Genomic DNA, 17,399 nt, shown 5'->3' on the forward strand with positions numbered 1-17,399 from the left:
TACGTGTAACTCTATGGCTGATTCGTGTCAATGTATGACAAAACCCACTGAAATGTTGTGAAGTAATTGGCCTCCAACTAATAAAATAAAATTTAAAAAATAAAATAAAATAAAATAAAGAGCAGGGCTATTTCTCCTTTGTCCTGCTCCTTCAGACATGGATGTGCTGGTTGGGGTGCCATACGCATCAAGGTTGTGGGTGCAGGGGGCCTTGTAGGGATTGCAGTCTTGGGTTGCCTGCCTCCACATTTTTATGTAAGAGAAAAATAAACTGTTAATTTAGGCATGGTCATTGGGTTTCTTCATTAACGGTTGAATTTAATCTTAGCTAACACACTGAGGAAAAGTCTGTGATGTCTTTCAGCTACATCTGTCTGCCTGTTCTTCACTCTGTAACTTGCCAACAGAAGGGCTGTGACTCAGTTTTCTAAAACCAAAATCATCACTCTTGGCAACCCCACTTGAAAAGAAACAGGATCAGTTTAAGCTTAAACAGAAATACATTATTCTAGATCTATCAGTTCAGTTCAGTCGCTCAGTTGTGTTCGACTCTTTGCGACCCCATGAATTGTAGCTCGCCAGGCCTCCCTGTCCATCACCAACTCCTGGAGTTTACTCAAACTCATGCCCATCGAGTCGGTGATGCCATCCAGCCATCTCATCCTCTGTCGTCCCCTTCTCCTCCTGCCCCCAATCCCTCCTAGCATCAGGGTCTTTTCAAATGAGTCAATTCTTCACATGAGGTGGCCAAAGTTTTGGAGTTTCAGCTTCAACATCAGTCCTTCCAATGAAAACCCAGGACTGATCTCCTTTAGGATGAACTGGTTGGGTCTCCTTACAGTCCAAGGGACTCTGAAGAGTCTTCTCCAACACCACAATTCAAAAGCATCAATTTTTCAGCGCTCAGCTTTCTTCACAGTCCAACTCTCACATCCATACATGACCACTGGAAAAACCATAGCCTTGACCAGATGGACCTTTGTTGGTAAAGTAATGCCTCTGCTTTTCAATATGCTATCTAGGTTGGTCATAACTTTCCTTCCAAGGAGTAAGCGTCTTTTAATTTCATGGCTGCAGTCACCATCTGCAGTGATTTTGGAGCCCAAAAAAATAAAGTCTGACACTGTTTCCACTGTTTCCCTATCTATTTCCCATGAAGTGATGGGACCAGATGCCATGATCTTAGTTTTCTGAATGTTAAGCTTTAAGCCAACTTCTTTACTCTCCTCTTTCACTTTCATCAAGAGGCTTTTCAGTTCTTCTTCACTCTCTGCCATAAGGGTGGTGTCATCTGCATATCTGAGGTTATTGATTATTTCTCCTGGCAATCTTGATTCCAGCTTGTGCTTCCTCCAGCCCAGCGTTTCTCATGATGTACTCTGCATAAAAGTTAAATAAGCAGGGTGACAATATACAGCCTTGATGTACTCCTTTTCCTATCTAGATCTATAACACATCCTTATTTTTATCACTGGGAATGTTTTCAACTTTCTCTGAATTGTTCAGTTCCTACCTTATACACACATGAAAGATTGCTCTTTTTAGTTTCAACGTTATTTTTTCCTCTAATTCTAATGCATTTAGTCATTTGCAATTTACTTGATTTCTTTTGAGTAGATAACATGTGTCCATGGAAAAAAAATTCAAGTGCTATAAAAAGCCATACAGTGAAAAACAAGTTTCTCTCCCCAAACAGTAGCATATTATACACACTGTTCATTATCATGGTCACATACACACCAAAGTTTTTTTATTTTAGTTAAAGATACACATTGGCCATTGTTTTATCCTGGTTTGTTGTTATTCAGTCACTAAGTTGTGTCTGACTTTTTGCAACTCCATGGACTGCAGCACACCAGGCTCCTCTGTCCTCCACCATCTCCTGGAGTTTGCTCAGATTCATGTCCATTGAGTCAGTGATGTTATCTAACCATCTTATCCTCTGCTGCCCACTTCTCTTTTACCAGCATCAGAGTTTTTTCCAGTGGGTCGGCTCTTCACATCAGGTGGCCAAAGTATTGGAGCTTCAGCCTCAGTTTCAGTCTTTCCAATGAATACTCAGGGTTATTTCCTTCAGGATTATAATAGTTTAAGACCTTATTCTTTTTTTGTTATTGTTACACTACCTGTCTTATTGTTTATGGTTTATATGTAAATGGATGGGCCGGGGTATCAGACCACATATCTTACTAGTCTACTATTTCATTGTGTGAATGGATTGTAAATTATTTCATCAGTGTTCTACTGCTGAACATTTAGATTGCTTCAGATATTTTTGTGGTGATCAACAATGCTGCAATGAAGATTGCTATCCATGAGTCATTTCAATTAGATGTGAACATATCTGTAGGTCAAATTTCTAGACGGAGATGCTGAGTCAAAGGCAGGTGCATTTAGAACGAGGATAGGTATCACAGGGTGCCTTTCATAGACAGTGAAACAAACTTCTGCTTCCTTCCACCTACACTCTTGTACAGAGTACCTGTTTCTCTCCACCATCTCCAAAATAGAATACTGCTACGCTTTCTGATTCTTGATGTTCTCATGAGGGAAAATGGTATTTCATTCTATTTTAATTTATATTTTAAAAAAATTGTAAATGATATTGAATATTTCCTTTCCCGGGAACTACCCATTTATATTCTTTGCTAATTTTCCATTGTGTTGTTGATCATTTCTTATTCATCTGCAGGATCTCTTCTTATATTGAAAGACACAGACTTTTGTCTGTGCTATATGTTACAATGTAGCAAATATTATGCCATTTTTACTTTGTTTATGGTGTAGTTTTGACATGAGGTATTAAAAAAGTAATTTTAGTTGACTATGTCTATCTTTTCTTTCATGACTTTGTCACATCTACAACAGCATTTCTTACAGCAACTTAAAAAGAAAAATTCTTTCATTTTCATCCTTTTATTGTTCTTTTAAGACCTCAGCTTTTTCACCCAAGTGGAATTAATTTAAGCATAATGAGTTAGGTTTGGGATCTAACTTAAGTTTTTTAAGATGGGTACCCATTTGTCTTAATCTATTTTGCTAAATAATTGTGCTTTTTTGTTTGTTTGTTTTACAAGTTAACCCTACTCTAGGGCAAATGTAAAGGATGGGCTAAAAGTAGTCATGCAGAAAAAATAGTGTATCTTACACATTCATCTAGTACATGGGGGAGGACAGTTAAGTGAATCACATCTTCTTGAATATATTTAAATGCCCTCTCTAAAGATGTAAGAAAAAATAGTTTTTTCTCAAATGTGGAAAAGAGTATTCTTCAGAGGTATTTTTATGCAAAGACAATGCATCAGAACACTAACATTTTCCAGGACCTGAACAAGATTCTTGATTGAGATGCGGGTGTTGGGTGGTCTGCAAGGTTCAGTGGGTGACTATCACCCATAGATTCAGCACACTGCCCACAGTCATGAAGGTACTTATAAAGTATCCCAGCTTAATTCTTATAATATTCCATTACAAAAATTACACATGTCATAGGCTTTTGAATCTCTTGTAAATGATGTTCAAAAAACCTTAATTGTTAAATCTGCTCAGGTTATCAGGCTGGTCTGATAAAACTATAAGCCAGATGATTCAATGTTATATAAACACTGGAAGAAAAAAAAAATGGGAAGCTTCTCTTATTAAATACTATTGTGATACATACATTTTGGAGCAGTAAATACCTGGATGCTAGTGATAAAAAGTATTGTTGTAGTTGCACAGATAAGAGAAATATCTTACAGATATATTGCACACTATACAAAAATGCTTTCTGCTCCACTGTCACATTTGATTTTCAAAAAACTCTATAAACTAGATTCATGTCAAAACAAGAAAAAGAAGACATGAGTAACTTTAATAAAGGCTGCTGCTGCTGCTGCTAAGTTGCTTCAGTCGTGTCCGACTCTGCGACCCCACAGATGGCAGCCCACGAGCCCCCCCCATCCCTGGGATTCTCCAGGCAAGAACACTGGAGTGGGTTGCCATTTCTTTCTCCAATGCATGAAAGTGAAAAGTGAAAATGAAGACGCTCAGTCATGTCCAACTCTTAGTGACCCCATGGACTGCAGCCTACCAGGCTCCTCCGTCCATGAGATTTTCCAGGCAAGAGTACTGGAGTGGGTTGCCATTGTCTTCTCAAGACAGTAGTCCTCAAAGAATTGTATTTTGAACGAATGACAGTCCTTGCTTTTAAATACAAAATCCCACTACTATATGATCCAACAATCCCACTTCTGAGTTCAGTTCAGCTCAGTCACTCAGTTGTGTCCGACTCTTTGGGACCCCATGAACCGCAGCATGCCAGGCCTCCCTGTCCCTCACCAACTCCTGCAGTTCACCCAAACCCATGTCCATTGAGTTGGTGATGCCATCCAACCATCTCATCCTCTGTTGTCCCCTTCTCTTCCTGCCCTCAATCTTTCCCAGCATCAGGGTCTTTTCAAATGAGTCAGCTCTTCGAATCAGGTGGCCAAAGTATTGGAGTTTCAGTTTCAACATCAGTCCTTCCAATGAACACCCAGGACTGATCTCCTTTAGGATGGACTGGTTGGATCTCCTTGCAATCCAAGGGACTCTCAAGAGTCTTCTCCAACACCACAGTTAAAAAGCATCAATTATTCAGCACTGAGCTTTCTTTCTAGTCCAACTCTCACATCCATACATGACCACTGGAAAAACCATAGTCTTGACTAGACGGACCTTTGTTGACAAAGTAATGCCTCTGCTTTTTAATATGCTGTTTAGGTTGGTATTGACTTTCCTTCCAAGGAGTAAGCATCTTTTAATTTCAAGGCTGCAGTCACCATCTGCAGTGATTTTGGAGCCCAGAAAAATAAAGTCAGCCACTGTTTCTACTGTTTCCCCATCTATTTGCCATGAAGTGATGAGACCGAATGCCATGATCTTAGTTTTCTGAATGTTGAGTTTTAAGCCAACTTTTTCACTCTCCTCTTTCACTTTCATCAAGAGGCTCTTTAGTTCTTCGCTTTCTGCCATAAGGGTGGTGTCACCTGCATATCTGAGGTTATTGATATTTCTCCCCGGAATCTTGATTCCAGCTTGTGCTTCCTCCAGCCCAGCATTTCTCATGATGTACTCTGCATATAAGTTAAATAAGTAGGGTGACAATATACAGCCTTGACGTACTCCTTTTCCTATTTGGAACCAGTCTGTTGGCCCATGTCCAGTTCTAACTGTTGCTTCCTGACCTGCATACAGGTTTCTCAGGGACTTGAACAGAGATATGCACACCTATATTCATACCTGCATTATCCACAACACTCAAAAGGTGGAGGCAACCTAGGTGTCCATCAACTGGTGAATGGCTAAATAAAATATGGTATTTACATGCTATGGAATATTATTCAGCCCTAGAAAAGAAGGCAACCCTGTCACATGCTAAAAGATGGATAACCTTGAAGATACTATGCCAAGTGAAATAAGCCAATCACAAAAAGACAAACACTGTATGATTCCACTGAATATGAGATACTTAGAGTAGACAAGTTCTTGGAAAGAAAATGTGGAGTGGTTCCAGGGACTGGGGAGAGGGGAAAATAGGGAACTGTTGTTTAATGGATGTGGTTTCAGTTTTGCAAAATGAAGACATTCTGGAGATGGATTGTATAACACACGAATCTACTTAGCAACACTGAATGAACTGTAATCCTGGTTAGGATGGTAAATTTCATATCATGCAATTTTTCCACAATAAGACTCAAAATGTCTTTTCCAAGCCCCGCATCTCACAAACCTGGCCAAAAACCTCTTCATTAACTGTGAACGTGAGGTCGAGAATGTCTGTGATATTGTTGTCCTTCATCCATTGCAAGCTCTGGTGGAATTCCTCATCTAGATATTCCAGGTCACTCAAATCACAGGGCCTGGGTGCATTCAAAGGGAGAAAGGCAAACAGATAGTTTCAGTAAACACCTGCTCAGACCTCATGTCAAAATATGGTTATACCATTCTTGGCTAAAGCAACACAGGTATATTTTAGTGATTTGATACTTTTGAATACATCGATGAACCTTTAGTTCATTCAGTAATTGGAAAAGAAAGTATTAAAATGTTTAAAATAACAAACACAAAACAATTATTGACTCAGGGACTCTCCATGGCCATCGGAGAAGAGTATCATTTAAAAATAATCAAGTTATACATCAATTTTTTCTTTTATCTTATTCCACTTTCATTGAGATATAATTGACATACAGCACTGTATAAGTTTAGAATGTACAGCATACTGATTTACACACAAGGACAGATCAATTCTACTTAGTAGTTTCAGACAACGCTTGTAATGCTACTATAATTATTTATATAAACTGATTTATATCTGGTACATGATGTTCTCTTATGCTTAAATAAAACCTCCAAATGTCTTTTTATGGGACTAAAAGGTTTATGTGATAGCTAAGCACTCAGAAAAGTAAACCACCATAAACCTAACACGAATGAATAGGGAAAACAGGGATAAAAGGGCCAGAGAAGTCAGGGAGGTCGGTGCCTCTGGTCCTGGCTGGGGGGGGGGGGGGGCGGGGGGGGACACTCACAGTCTCAGGAGAGCCTTGTAGAAGGGTCTTGTGAAGAAAGCATCCAGAAGGTACTGGTGGATCAGAGCCAGGCCTAGGATTCTGCCACTGAACCTGAACCTAGAACACAGGTAAGGCAGAACCATGTATTGTTAGTTGATGTGTTTCTTTGTAGAGTTCGTCTTAAGCCACTTCAAAAACTTGCCAAGTAATGACACAAGAGAGGTATCCATTCTTTTCATTCTTTTTTTTTCCTTTTTATTCTTTACCATGAACAATGGCTATGAACTTGGTGTGTACTAAAGGAACATACCTCCTCAAGTAACTGAATAGAGTCATTTTACTGGAATCCTCTTCTCAGACCTGACTGTATAAGGACCCAAGAGAAGAAAAGAGCTGGTGAAGGGGAATTCTGGGACCCTAGACAAACAGCCAGCACTGAACCTGAAGAGCTAAACCCAAGGGTATGAAAAGTTCTTTGGACCATGCATTATTACCCATTCAAGCATTCCATAGATACCACCCGAAGGTCTCATGTGTGCCTGACCCCATGCTGGAAGGTGGGGGAACTTGAACATGACTCACATATGGCAATCATGCTCATGGTCAGAGAGGTGAAGTATGCGGAATCCCAGTGAGGTAAGCGGTCATGGCTTCATGACCTACATGGAGCCTACATGGCCACACACGAAGAACAAGGTCTCTGCTGGGAAGAACTTGTTGTATAGACCTGGCCACCTCCAGATGTAAGGGTCTTCACTGATTTAAACCCTTATTTGAGCAAACAGTTTTCTGGCAGTTTTTGCTGGCAATCTGCCTAGCTACATGCTGCAGCTCCTAAGAGCTTGGTCCCATTAGGAACAGGTTGCCTTGTTCCTAAATCAGCTTCCCTCTGTCTGGTCAAGCCCACTGGCTCCCTCACCCTGGGCTCTGCCCATCTCTGGTACCTATATCTAGAGACCTAAGGGGATCTTTCCTGTCTCTTCCTATCTAACTAGATTTTCACCTCAACACAGTCTTAGCTGTGACTTTTCTAAGACCCTCTGTTGGAATTTCCAACTAACCCATCTCCACAATCTTTCACGAGGCTCTTCTTAGACTAAAGACTTTGTACTCTGTAACTGCTATGAAAATGGTTTAAATGAATAGATGATCAGATCCTGTAATAAATGCAATCATAAATAACACTTCAAATTGCCATCTTTAAAGTAGTCTATTCTTTTTGCATGAAAGTGAAGTTGCTCAGTTGTGTCTAACTCTTTGCAACCTTATGGACTGTAGCCTGCCAGGCTCCTCCATCCTTTTTGCATGAAATAACAGGCAAATATTACTGGTTCTGGAGAGTCAACAGGTGAGCAGAACCTCAGCACAGGTGGATGGGGAGGCCCGTGGACCAGATGAACAGCTTATAGTCCTTGAGGCCAGGTTGTGCCATCAGTATTGCATCCCCTGGGGGTCTTTCCTGATATCGCAATATCGGGCAGGTTCCCAACCTGGCAGCTACAGTCCTGCATCTAAAAGCACTGTTCACTCTTACCCCATGCAGGCTTACCCACTCTAATGGACTCTGGGGCATCACAACTGATGTTCCTAACATGATGTGGGGCTGTGGCCATGTGTGGGAGATGGCAGCACCGCCCAATGTGGGAAGAGAGCAAATGTCAACACAGAGGTGCCTGCCAAGAACCTGCCTCCCTTAGAGGTGGCTCCGGAAGCCCTAATAAAGAGAAATGGTAATCTCAGCGGACAGAAAGTGTCCACAGAAATGGAGCAGATAAATATACTACATGAAAATACTTTCAATTCAATGTTAAAAATGGAAATCTCGATGAACTGTAAATTCTCCAGCAAAATATACATTATTCTAATCTATTCAAGAAAAAGTAAGAACTTAAATAGACAAATAACCATAGTATAAACTAGAAAACTTTGAGGAAAAAGGACTATATCCTTATAAGGATATATCCTATATCCTTATAGTTGGGGTATTTTCACCCCAAATATTTAAATAGCTCCAGAAACCATAAAATGGTAGAAAACTTAATTCATCATTATGAGTTACCATAATCACAAAATACAATCTGGAAAAGAGCAAAGGAAAGAAAACTAAAGACACTGAACTCATACACTAAAAAGTCATAAGTAAAACACAAGAGAAAGTACCAGTCCATTCCCTGAATAATGCCAAATGATTTAGGATGCTTGATTCTAGGAAACTAAGGACAGTTTATTATTGGGCATTCCATCATTGAAATTAATTTTAACATCGAAAGACAAAAATCATATGGCTTTTTCTTTCCTTTCTTTTTTTGGGGGGTTAGAAGCTGTAATTTGCTTGAAAAGATCCACCATTAATTTCCTTGAAGAAAAATAAAAATTCCACAGTAAACCAAGAGTAGGAGAATGTTTCCTTACATTATAAAGGATATTGATCTCAGCATCATATTTGACAATAAAGATATAGAAGGATGTTGGTTATCATCATCCTTCACAATATTCTATCAGTTCTAGTCATTGTAGTTTGCTACAAGTGAAAAATGGAAACAGATTAAAAATAACTTTTACAGAATGCCTATCAGACCAACACAGATCATGTTATCTCATTGATTCTTGCAACAACTCTATTTATGACTGTGGCTATCTTCATTCCACCAGAAATCACAGGTCAATAATTAGCACTGGGGAAGTGGTACAGTGAAGACAGACCCACATCTGTCTGATGCCAGACCAAGTCTTATCCTTTGTGCCCATTTTGAGAAGCCACAGAGCAACACAATTAATTCTCTGGTCCAGGGGCTAGGCTGCCCATTGTGTGACCTTGTGCTAGCAGTTAACCACCTATTCTTCATTTCCTTTCCTGGAAAACAGCACTCTTCAAGTGATAACTATTATTATTTTATGTTGGCTTCCAACACCTCCTTGTGATCATTAGAAGGGGAATTTGTTATAAAGTTCTGGTGGTGTCTCAAGAAATCTAGGGTCAGGAATGCAGTTGAGCTCAGATACTGGGGTGACTCCACCCTCATCCAGAGTCTCCCTTTTGTTTCTCTCTGTGAACATCTGCTTCTTTCTTCTCTCCCACTGCCAACACTGCTAATGCTTTTCAGCTTGGAGTTCAAGCCTCTAGAGAGACCAACTGGACTTTCACTGAGCTAGGTTCAGATTTCCAGCATGATTCCCTGATTGTCCAACTCAGGTTGGATGCCCACCCTGGACCAAACCTGCAAGTAGGATCTGGTGAGGAGAGCTCAGAGCTGGGTGTCTTGCTTAGCACTTTACAGCCAGGATCACCATGGCTTGCCTCTCCACCAGGAACTGGGATCAGATGGAGGGAGGCAGATGGGGCTGTTTTTAGCAAAGGGGACTGCAATGCAGACCACCCATTGAGAACTGTTTATCTGCTTTGAATGGGGTTGGGCATAGATGGAATTTCTAAAGACTAAATTATATTGGTTTCACAGGCTGCTGGGGGCAACTAGTAGGTCCTCTTTATTTTTTCATAGCTGTGCAAGCAATCTATGACAATGTGGTTTGGCTTTATATAAACGCAGACAGGATGGCTTGCAGCCAGTCAAGTACATACAGTAAAATATATTCCAGAGTGATGAACTATGATCTGGGACGTGTTTGTATAAGCACATGCAGGGACTGTACAATTCAAATCCAAACAACAGCTTAGAAAGCAGAGATTGGAATGGCAAACCATTCCAGGTTGATGAATTGCCTTGACAATCTCACGAACAAGAAAACATCTAGGGCTTGCACATCTCCTTTGTCTTACCCAGCCTGGACAACTACTTGCTGGGAAATTGATTGTGTCTGGTATCAACACAGGTTGGTAATGTGTAGGAATTAGGAGATGGAAAGAAAGTCCTTTTCTTTCGACTTTAGATTGATTATTAGAGAAACTATCCAGATAATTTAAGCAAAAATACCCCCAATGCTTCTGTTTTGATCTAAGTTACTAGGCACAAATAAAGAGTTCTAAGGATCAATGAAAGTGAGTCCCTACAGAAGGAGCAGCCTCCTCCTCCCCAGTGCATGGTAGGCATGTGTTACTTTATTTATCCAGGCCCTGGGGTCTCCAGTTCAAGAGCCCCCTTCCGCCGTCTGTGTGAACCTGCAGGGCTTTGGGCACCCCTTCCTCTCAGGGGACCCATGAGGGGTCTTCGCTGAGGCTGCAGGCCAGTCCTGCTCCTGGTGTGGTACCACTTTCCTTTGGCATGGGCTGCCATTCCTGAAGGCACGCTGAGCTCAGCACAGCCCAGGGACGGTTACTGAGCCCCCAGCTGCTGCCCCAGACGTGCTCTTCCGAGGGGCCTGAGCTCATTTCTGCAGGGCTGGTAGGGAAACAGCTCCTCTGTGTCTACCTGCTCGGGTCAGAGGGGCCTCACAGCAGAGTTGCTGGGCCCCTGAGGGTTTCACCGGGCCACTTCCTGTCTTTTCATCCTGAGGCTGAAAAAGTCACGGAGGGCTAAAGGGCAGCCACCCCCACACATTCACAGCTGAACCTCAGTGCTGTTGGCCACTTGTTGGGTGGTTCTTCTGCTTCTCTTGGATCACGTCACTTCTGAAACCCCAGATGCCCTGCTTGCAGTGTGCCTCCTGTTGGCCGCCCCCCCCCCCCCCCACTTCCTAAGGATGTGGGATGTGCCCACAGGGTGTGATTCCAGTGACGGGCACTATACCACTTCTCTGCACTGGACAGGCCTCAGCTATCAGGTAAATCAGCAGATACATGCACATACGATGTGGAGGACATGAGGAGACAAGCCATGTCCCCCAACTGCACATCCCAGGCATGTCTAAATCCACATGCTAGCTATACCAGGCTGGGTCTCACTGGGACCATCTCCTGGTACTAGATGGTGGGGCTCAGCCTTTCTTCCATTCTAACTACCTGAAGATTACGACACCCTGGAGGGTCAGAAAGGAGGTCTCTCTCCATCAGTAATCCTCAAGGCAGGGGATGGAGGAAGAGAATGTTTTCCTCTAGCTCCCTCTTGGTGTAACATGAAAACTCCCTAGGACATTCTGATTTGCCATCACCTTAAGGTGTGTTACTGGCTTTTTTTCTATTTATTTACTGATCAGAGATGATTTCACAGAAATCCATTTGGACTTAAGACATCACAATTAGATGATCGTATAGCAAAATACCATGAACCTCATATTTAATAGGAAAAAACTCCTCTACCGACAGTCAGTCAAACATGGGTCTTGTGAGAAGGCCTGGTCTGTCTTCTTTCAGGGCAGGAACACAGGCAGCTCACCGCTTGATTTCTGAACCCAACCTCACCCACCCTGCGGTTTGCAGAAACATCTGTTGGACTAAGTTCTTTTCAAATCCTTGGTTTTCAATACACTGCAAGTTTTCATTTTTGGTAGCACCAATCCTTACCCTCTTGTCAAACAAAAATAATAGAATTGGGCATTTTTTAGTACAAAGAAAAATATAAGCAACATAGACAATATCAAAAAAATGCATCAACTCCATCTCCTGAAGCAATATCCTTGACCCTGGTGGGCGCTTCTCCTGAAGTATCAGTGGTGACAACACACGTGCTTTTGAAAATGAAGTCTCCTTCCCACTCTTGTTCCTCTAAAGCTTCCTCATTTCACACTACAGCCCAGCCTAGAGATCCTCACATATCTGCAAACACAGGTTTTCATCATCCAATTTAAATGAACTCCAAAGTATTTCATTTTTATGAATGTCCTATGCTTGGTTTAGCCCTTCCCATTCTGATGGACACCTAACTGGTTTTCATCTTTACCCATCTGCTCACAGGTATTGGAGCAGGGACAGCATACAGCCAGTCAACTCTGGGACCACAGGAGAAACTTTGAAATGGGCAGATGTCACTCTTTAAGCAGTCTTATCAACACCTCACCAGACGTTTGGGAGATGAACTTGAATTACCTCTGATGAAAGCAACTGCAGCCACTCTGAGCTTTCCTAACAACGCTGAGGGAGATCATGGCAGGAGATCTGAAAGCAACCAATGTTACTGGCAAGGGTTTATCTCACTTCCATCTGAGTTTTGTACACTGTACTGAGCGTTCAAAGGCAATGGAGTTTCACACATTTCTAGCACATCTTCTCACATGGCTTAAAAGACCCAGCAAAGACATGACTCTCCCCTTGAGTGAATTACTGTTGATTCATTACTCTTTGGGCAGTTTGCCAATAATTCAAGAAAAGCAGTGTGGTGGTGAGGACAAAGTTGAAAGTTCTGATGTCAGGCTGTCTTTGTTTAACACTTCTGACCTGTGTGACTTTGGGGAAGCTGCTTACCATCCCAAGCCTCAGTGTACTCATCTGCATAATGGGATCATAATAGCATCTACTGTATAGGGCAACTGCTGAAAGACTTCCCACTAGTAGAGTCAGCCTATCTGGGTATTCATTCAGAGACTGGCATGTCTGATCCCTTTCCCAGACTCAGGACCCTAGACTACACATCCAGGCCTGACTGAAGGACGAGAACATGGATTGGACCAGAGGACTAGCCTGCACATCCCTACTGTTGCAGAGCTGCAAACTTTTGCTTTGTACTTTTCAGTACAAACCTACTGAAAATTTTTGAAGCACCATTTGAAGTCTGCTCAATGAAGCTAATTGTTCACATTTCTAATATCTAGAGTAGGTCTCTATTCAGAAAGATGGACAGAAAGATCAAACTGCAGAGATTTGAGGTCACTGAGTCAATGGATGGATGTGATGAATGTTTTACCCCCAGAAGCTGAACTAGCAGGTCTCTCCCTCCCTTCCCCTCTCCCTCGTCTGTCTCTCTAACAAAAGTTTGTATGGAGACATGGTTTAGCAGGAGGTAGGATGTAATGATTTCACGGTGTACTTTTCAACTGATTGTTTAAATAACAGCAGTTTGCATAAGGCAAAGAATTCAGGATGTTTGGGAGAGGAATTTCTTGTTCACAGATCAGATTTATGGAAGGGGAAGTAGGATGGTTTGCCAAGTGAAGAAAATAAAAGGTCTAATTACACAATAGTATAAATCAACTATACCTCAATAAAATTTTATAGAAATACCAAATTACTCTGGAAGGACAGTTTGTATAGTGCAGCAAAACCCTTTTAAAAGGCTTCTTAATTCTCTTATATGAAAGTGATGTAAAAATGGAATAACACCCTCAAAGCTGCTCCCAGGCAACGATTCAAGTCTGAAAATCTTTCTGGTTCGAACCTCTGGCATTAATCTTGGCCCTATAACAATTATCCCACAGTGTCTCTAGGTTCCAGTGACCCTTTCAGGGTTTTCTTGAGCAGTAAGCTATCAATCTCTCTCTGCATGACTCAGCATCAGAGATACTTCCTGTACCAGCTTCAGCCTTGAAAGGCCCAAAGCTGGCCCCATCTCCTGGCCTTCCTGCCTGGAAAGGGCATCAAATAGTATAGGGTTGGCCAAACGGTTTGTTCAGGTTTTTCCATAAGATCTTCTGGAAAAACCTGAACAAACTTTTGGACCAACTCAATGTATCAGGGAACTGTAAAGAGCTGGACACTTGGTGACAGCGTGCTGGGTTCTTGCTTCCCTTGAGGAAGGGCTGGGGGGCTGGGGCAGATACAAGAACAGCCGGCAGGACTCTGAGGTCTGCTCAAAAGCCGGCACACAGTCTGCAGACTTTGGTGGTCTCTTCCAAAGACTACAGCATCTTCTGGAGTGCAGACTTTGGTGGTCTCTTCCAAAGACCACAGCATCTTCTGGAGCACAAACAACTGTCAGAACCAGCACTGCACTGGCAAATCCCAGGGGCTCAGAAGTATTTTGTTGTCACTGAATGAAACCCGAGGGCTGCTAAAACTGCCCTGGGCCTGAATGCCCACTAGACACCATCACAATGGCCTGCCTCCCACGCTATGACTCTGCAACTACATCCACACTGTGCACGCTCTACTTCCTGCAGACTGACGGCTGAGTTCAAGAAGGTTCTCTCCACAGCAGTCATGTTTTCCATCCCTGCTCCTTTTGGGTTCTTCCCCCATCACTGCTCCCTGGCAACAGACCAAGATCTGCAGGGGTTAAAGTCCTTTAAGAGATCCTGGAGGTTCTCAAAAGAACAGAGCCAGTTCCTCAACTGTAGCACAGGTGACATTGGCTGCTCTGTGCCCTGCAGGGTGTTCACACAACCCCTGGCTTCTGCCACTAGATTCCAGTGCCATCCATCCCCTCAAAGTCGTGATCACCAAAACTGCCTCCAGATGTAGCCAGATGTCCACTGGGGGCTATGGGGCAAAACCATCCTCTTCAGGGCAGGGTATTCTAATAGGTGATCACAGTCCCCTTTGTGACACATGGGCACCGCTTGCCTCTCCTGGGCTCTCTGAGGCAATGAAGGTCTCAACCCCAGGCTCTGTGCTCCACTCTGAGCAGTTTTCATCACTCCTACTTCACTGAACATCATTTTATTGATATTTTCTTTTTTTGATATTTTTATTTTTGGACACACTGCACAGCTTGAGGGATCTTAGTTCCCCATCCAGGGATGGAAGCAACGCCCCCTGCAGTGGAAGCATGGAGTCCTAACTGCTGCACCTTCAGGGAAGTCCCCCAAACATCATTTTAGACTCTCACCTAGAACTTGGGTTCTAGGTCTACGACTCTCTTGGGAAAAGGACAGGAGGGGAGGACAATTCCTCCCAAATGTACCAGATTGTGTCATCCTTTCTGAGGCAATGCTGTCTGATCTGAGTGAGCCTCCAGGAGAAGGAGTATTACAAGCTAGTGGGAAACAATGCCTGGGGTGGGAACATGTATGGTTTCTCTGAATAATATAAAGAGGGCACAAGGGCTGGATGCCAGAGAGAGAAAGAGAGTTTAGGAGAACATGAATCTGGAGAGATCCCCCAGGCCACAGAACACGCAGGTTTGGGAGGCATGGGAAGGACTGTGGAGTTCATCCAGAGTGTGACGGGAATCCACCGGAGGTTTCCTGTAGGGTCTATAGGATGAACTGACTGACATTGGGAATGACCCCCTGGATGCTGCATGAAGAGAGGTGAGGCTGGCCAAGCGTGGGAGAAGAGAGGCCAGTTTGGAGGCTCCTGCAGTCATCCAAGTGGGGGGTGATGGCAATGTACACTAGGGTGGTGGGGGTGGAGGTGATGACGTCACTTTGGGGATATATTTTCATGACAGGGCCAAGAGGATGTGCTGATGGCCTGAATGAGAGATGTGAGAAAAAGATAGGCATCAAAGACAGTCCATGTGTTGGGCCAGAGCAATTGTGCAGATGGTGGTGCCGTTTACTGAGATGTGAAACACCAGAGAAGAGAAGGTTTAGAAGGGAAACTGGAGAGGTCTCTAATAGGTCTAAACTTAGACCTATTAAGTTTGTGATGCCTATTAAATATCAGGGTAGAGTTGCTGAGTGGGCAGTTTTACCAATTAGTCAAGATTTCTAGGAACAGGGCCAGGCTGTGGATGTTAATGTGGAGTAATCGACAGATAGAGATGGACGGAGCTACATGAATTCATGAAGTTGGATGAGACCACCTTGGAAGCGCATGCAGATGGAGTGGTGGACCAAGGATTGAACCTTAAGCAATGAAACATCCAGGGATCTGGAAGATGAGGAGTGACGATAAAGTAAAATGAGCAGTAACAGGCGATGAGTGACGAGAAGAACCTAGGAGTGTGGAGACTGTTCAGGAAGGAGGCAGAGACTGTCAAATGCCTCTGAGATCACATAATAGGAGGTCTGAGAGTTGTCCATTGGATTAGGTAACCTCAATGAGAGCAGGAAAGGGGAAGAAAAGCTGGACAGAATGGCAGAAGAGAAAGCAGAGCAAGTCAGCACAGATAACTCTTCATAGGAATGCTTCTTTAAAGCAGAGCAGTGAACCAAAGTGATACGTGGAGGGTGTGACAGCAAAGGAGGGTTGGATTGCTTTTAAATGCATTTTTAATTTCAACAAATTTACTGAGTGCCTCCTATGTGCCAGGTGCATGCAAAGATATGAAGGCAAACATTCATTCCAAAAAAGGTATGTGTCAGGAAGGTGGAGAGAGCTAACAATGCAGCATTTCATTACCATGTAACTAACATGTGCTGTAGAAGAGTGCACAGAATGTGTGCAAATCCAGAGAAGGGAGACTTAGCTGACTTGGGAGGGATTAAATCCAGGCAGGCTTCCCAGAGGAGTGATGACTGAGGTGAACTTTGAAGAATGAGTAGAAGTTAGTCTGCTTCAGAAGGCAGGGAAGGGCTTTTCAAGAAAATAAGATCATATGAATAAAGAGGCAGGCACAGAACAGAATGTGTTTGGGACAGCAAGAAATTGACGATGACTAGAACAGAAAGAGGGAGAGGGGGCAAGATTATGCTGAAGAAAGAGGAAGCAGGAGATCCTGGAAGGTCTTATTTTCCAGGCCAACCAGTTCAGCTTTTCAACTGTTAGAGAATGGGGACCTGCTGAAGGACTTAAGCAAGGGAGTGATATGCTTGGTTTGGCGTTTTAGAGAAATCTACCTGCAGCCATGTGAGGGATAGATTTGAAAATGGGACACATTGGAGGGCATTACAGTACGTCCAGGTAATTGTGAGGAACATCTTGAAGGGAAAATTGATAAGACAAGAAGCTTTATTTGAGCAGAAAGAGAAGGATGACAGGAAGTGGCTCCTGGGAGAGATTAGACGTTAACTTGGAGGAGGATCAAGTGACGATGTTAAGTAAGAGTTTGAAACTCAACAGAGAAATCAGGATAAAAACACAGATTTAAAATTCATAGTTTGGACACGGAATAAAGTTTATAAAACAGCAAACTTTGATTTAACTGCTGTTTGTTGCTGTTGTTCAGTTGCTAAGTGATGTTTGATTCTTTGTGACCCCATGGAATGCAG

The 17,399-nt window shown here is 42.8% G+C and overlaps 1 protein-coding gene across 1 annotated transcript in view; it reads right to left on the minus strand.

Moving 5' to 3' along the window:
* HECW1 (HECT, C2 and WW domain containing E3 ubiquitin protein ligase 1) overlaps window positions 1–17,399 on the minus strand; it is a 186,562-nt gene that overhangs the window by 18,656 nt on the left and 150,507 nt on the right. Inside the window, exons 20-21 of the mRNA XM_065939400.1 lie at window positions 6,555–6,653; window positions 5,753–5,882 (exon numbers count right to left, since the gene is read on the minus strand). Coding sequence (XP_065795472.1) covers window positions 5,753–5,882; window positions 6,555–6,653 — 229 coding nt within the window. The remainder of the gene's footprint in view (window positions 1–5,752; window positions 5,883–6,554; window positions 6,654–17,399) is intronic.

Source organism: Muntiacus reevesi, chromosome 6 (assembly GCF_963930625.1).
Source record: "Muntiacus reevesi chromosome 6, mMunRee1.1, whole genome shotgun sequence".
Lineage (NCBI taxonomy): Eukaryota > Metazoa > Chordata > Mammalia > Artiodactyla > Cervidae > Muntiacus > Muntiacus reevesi.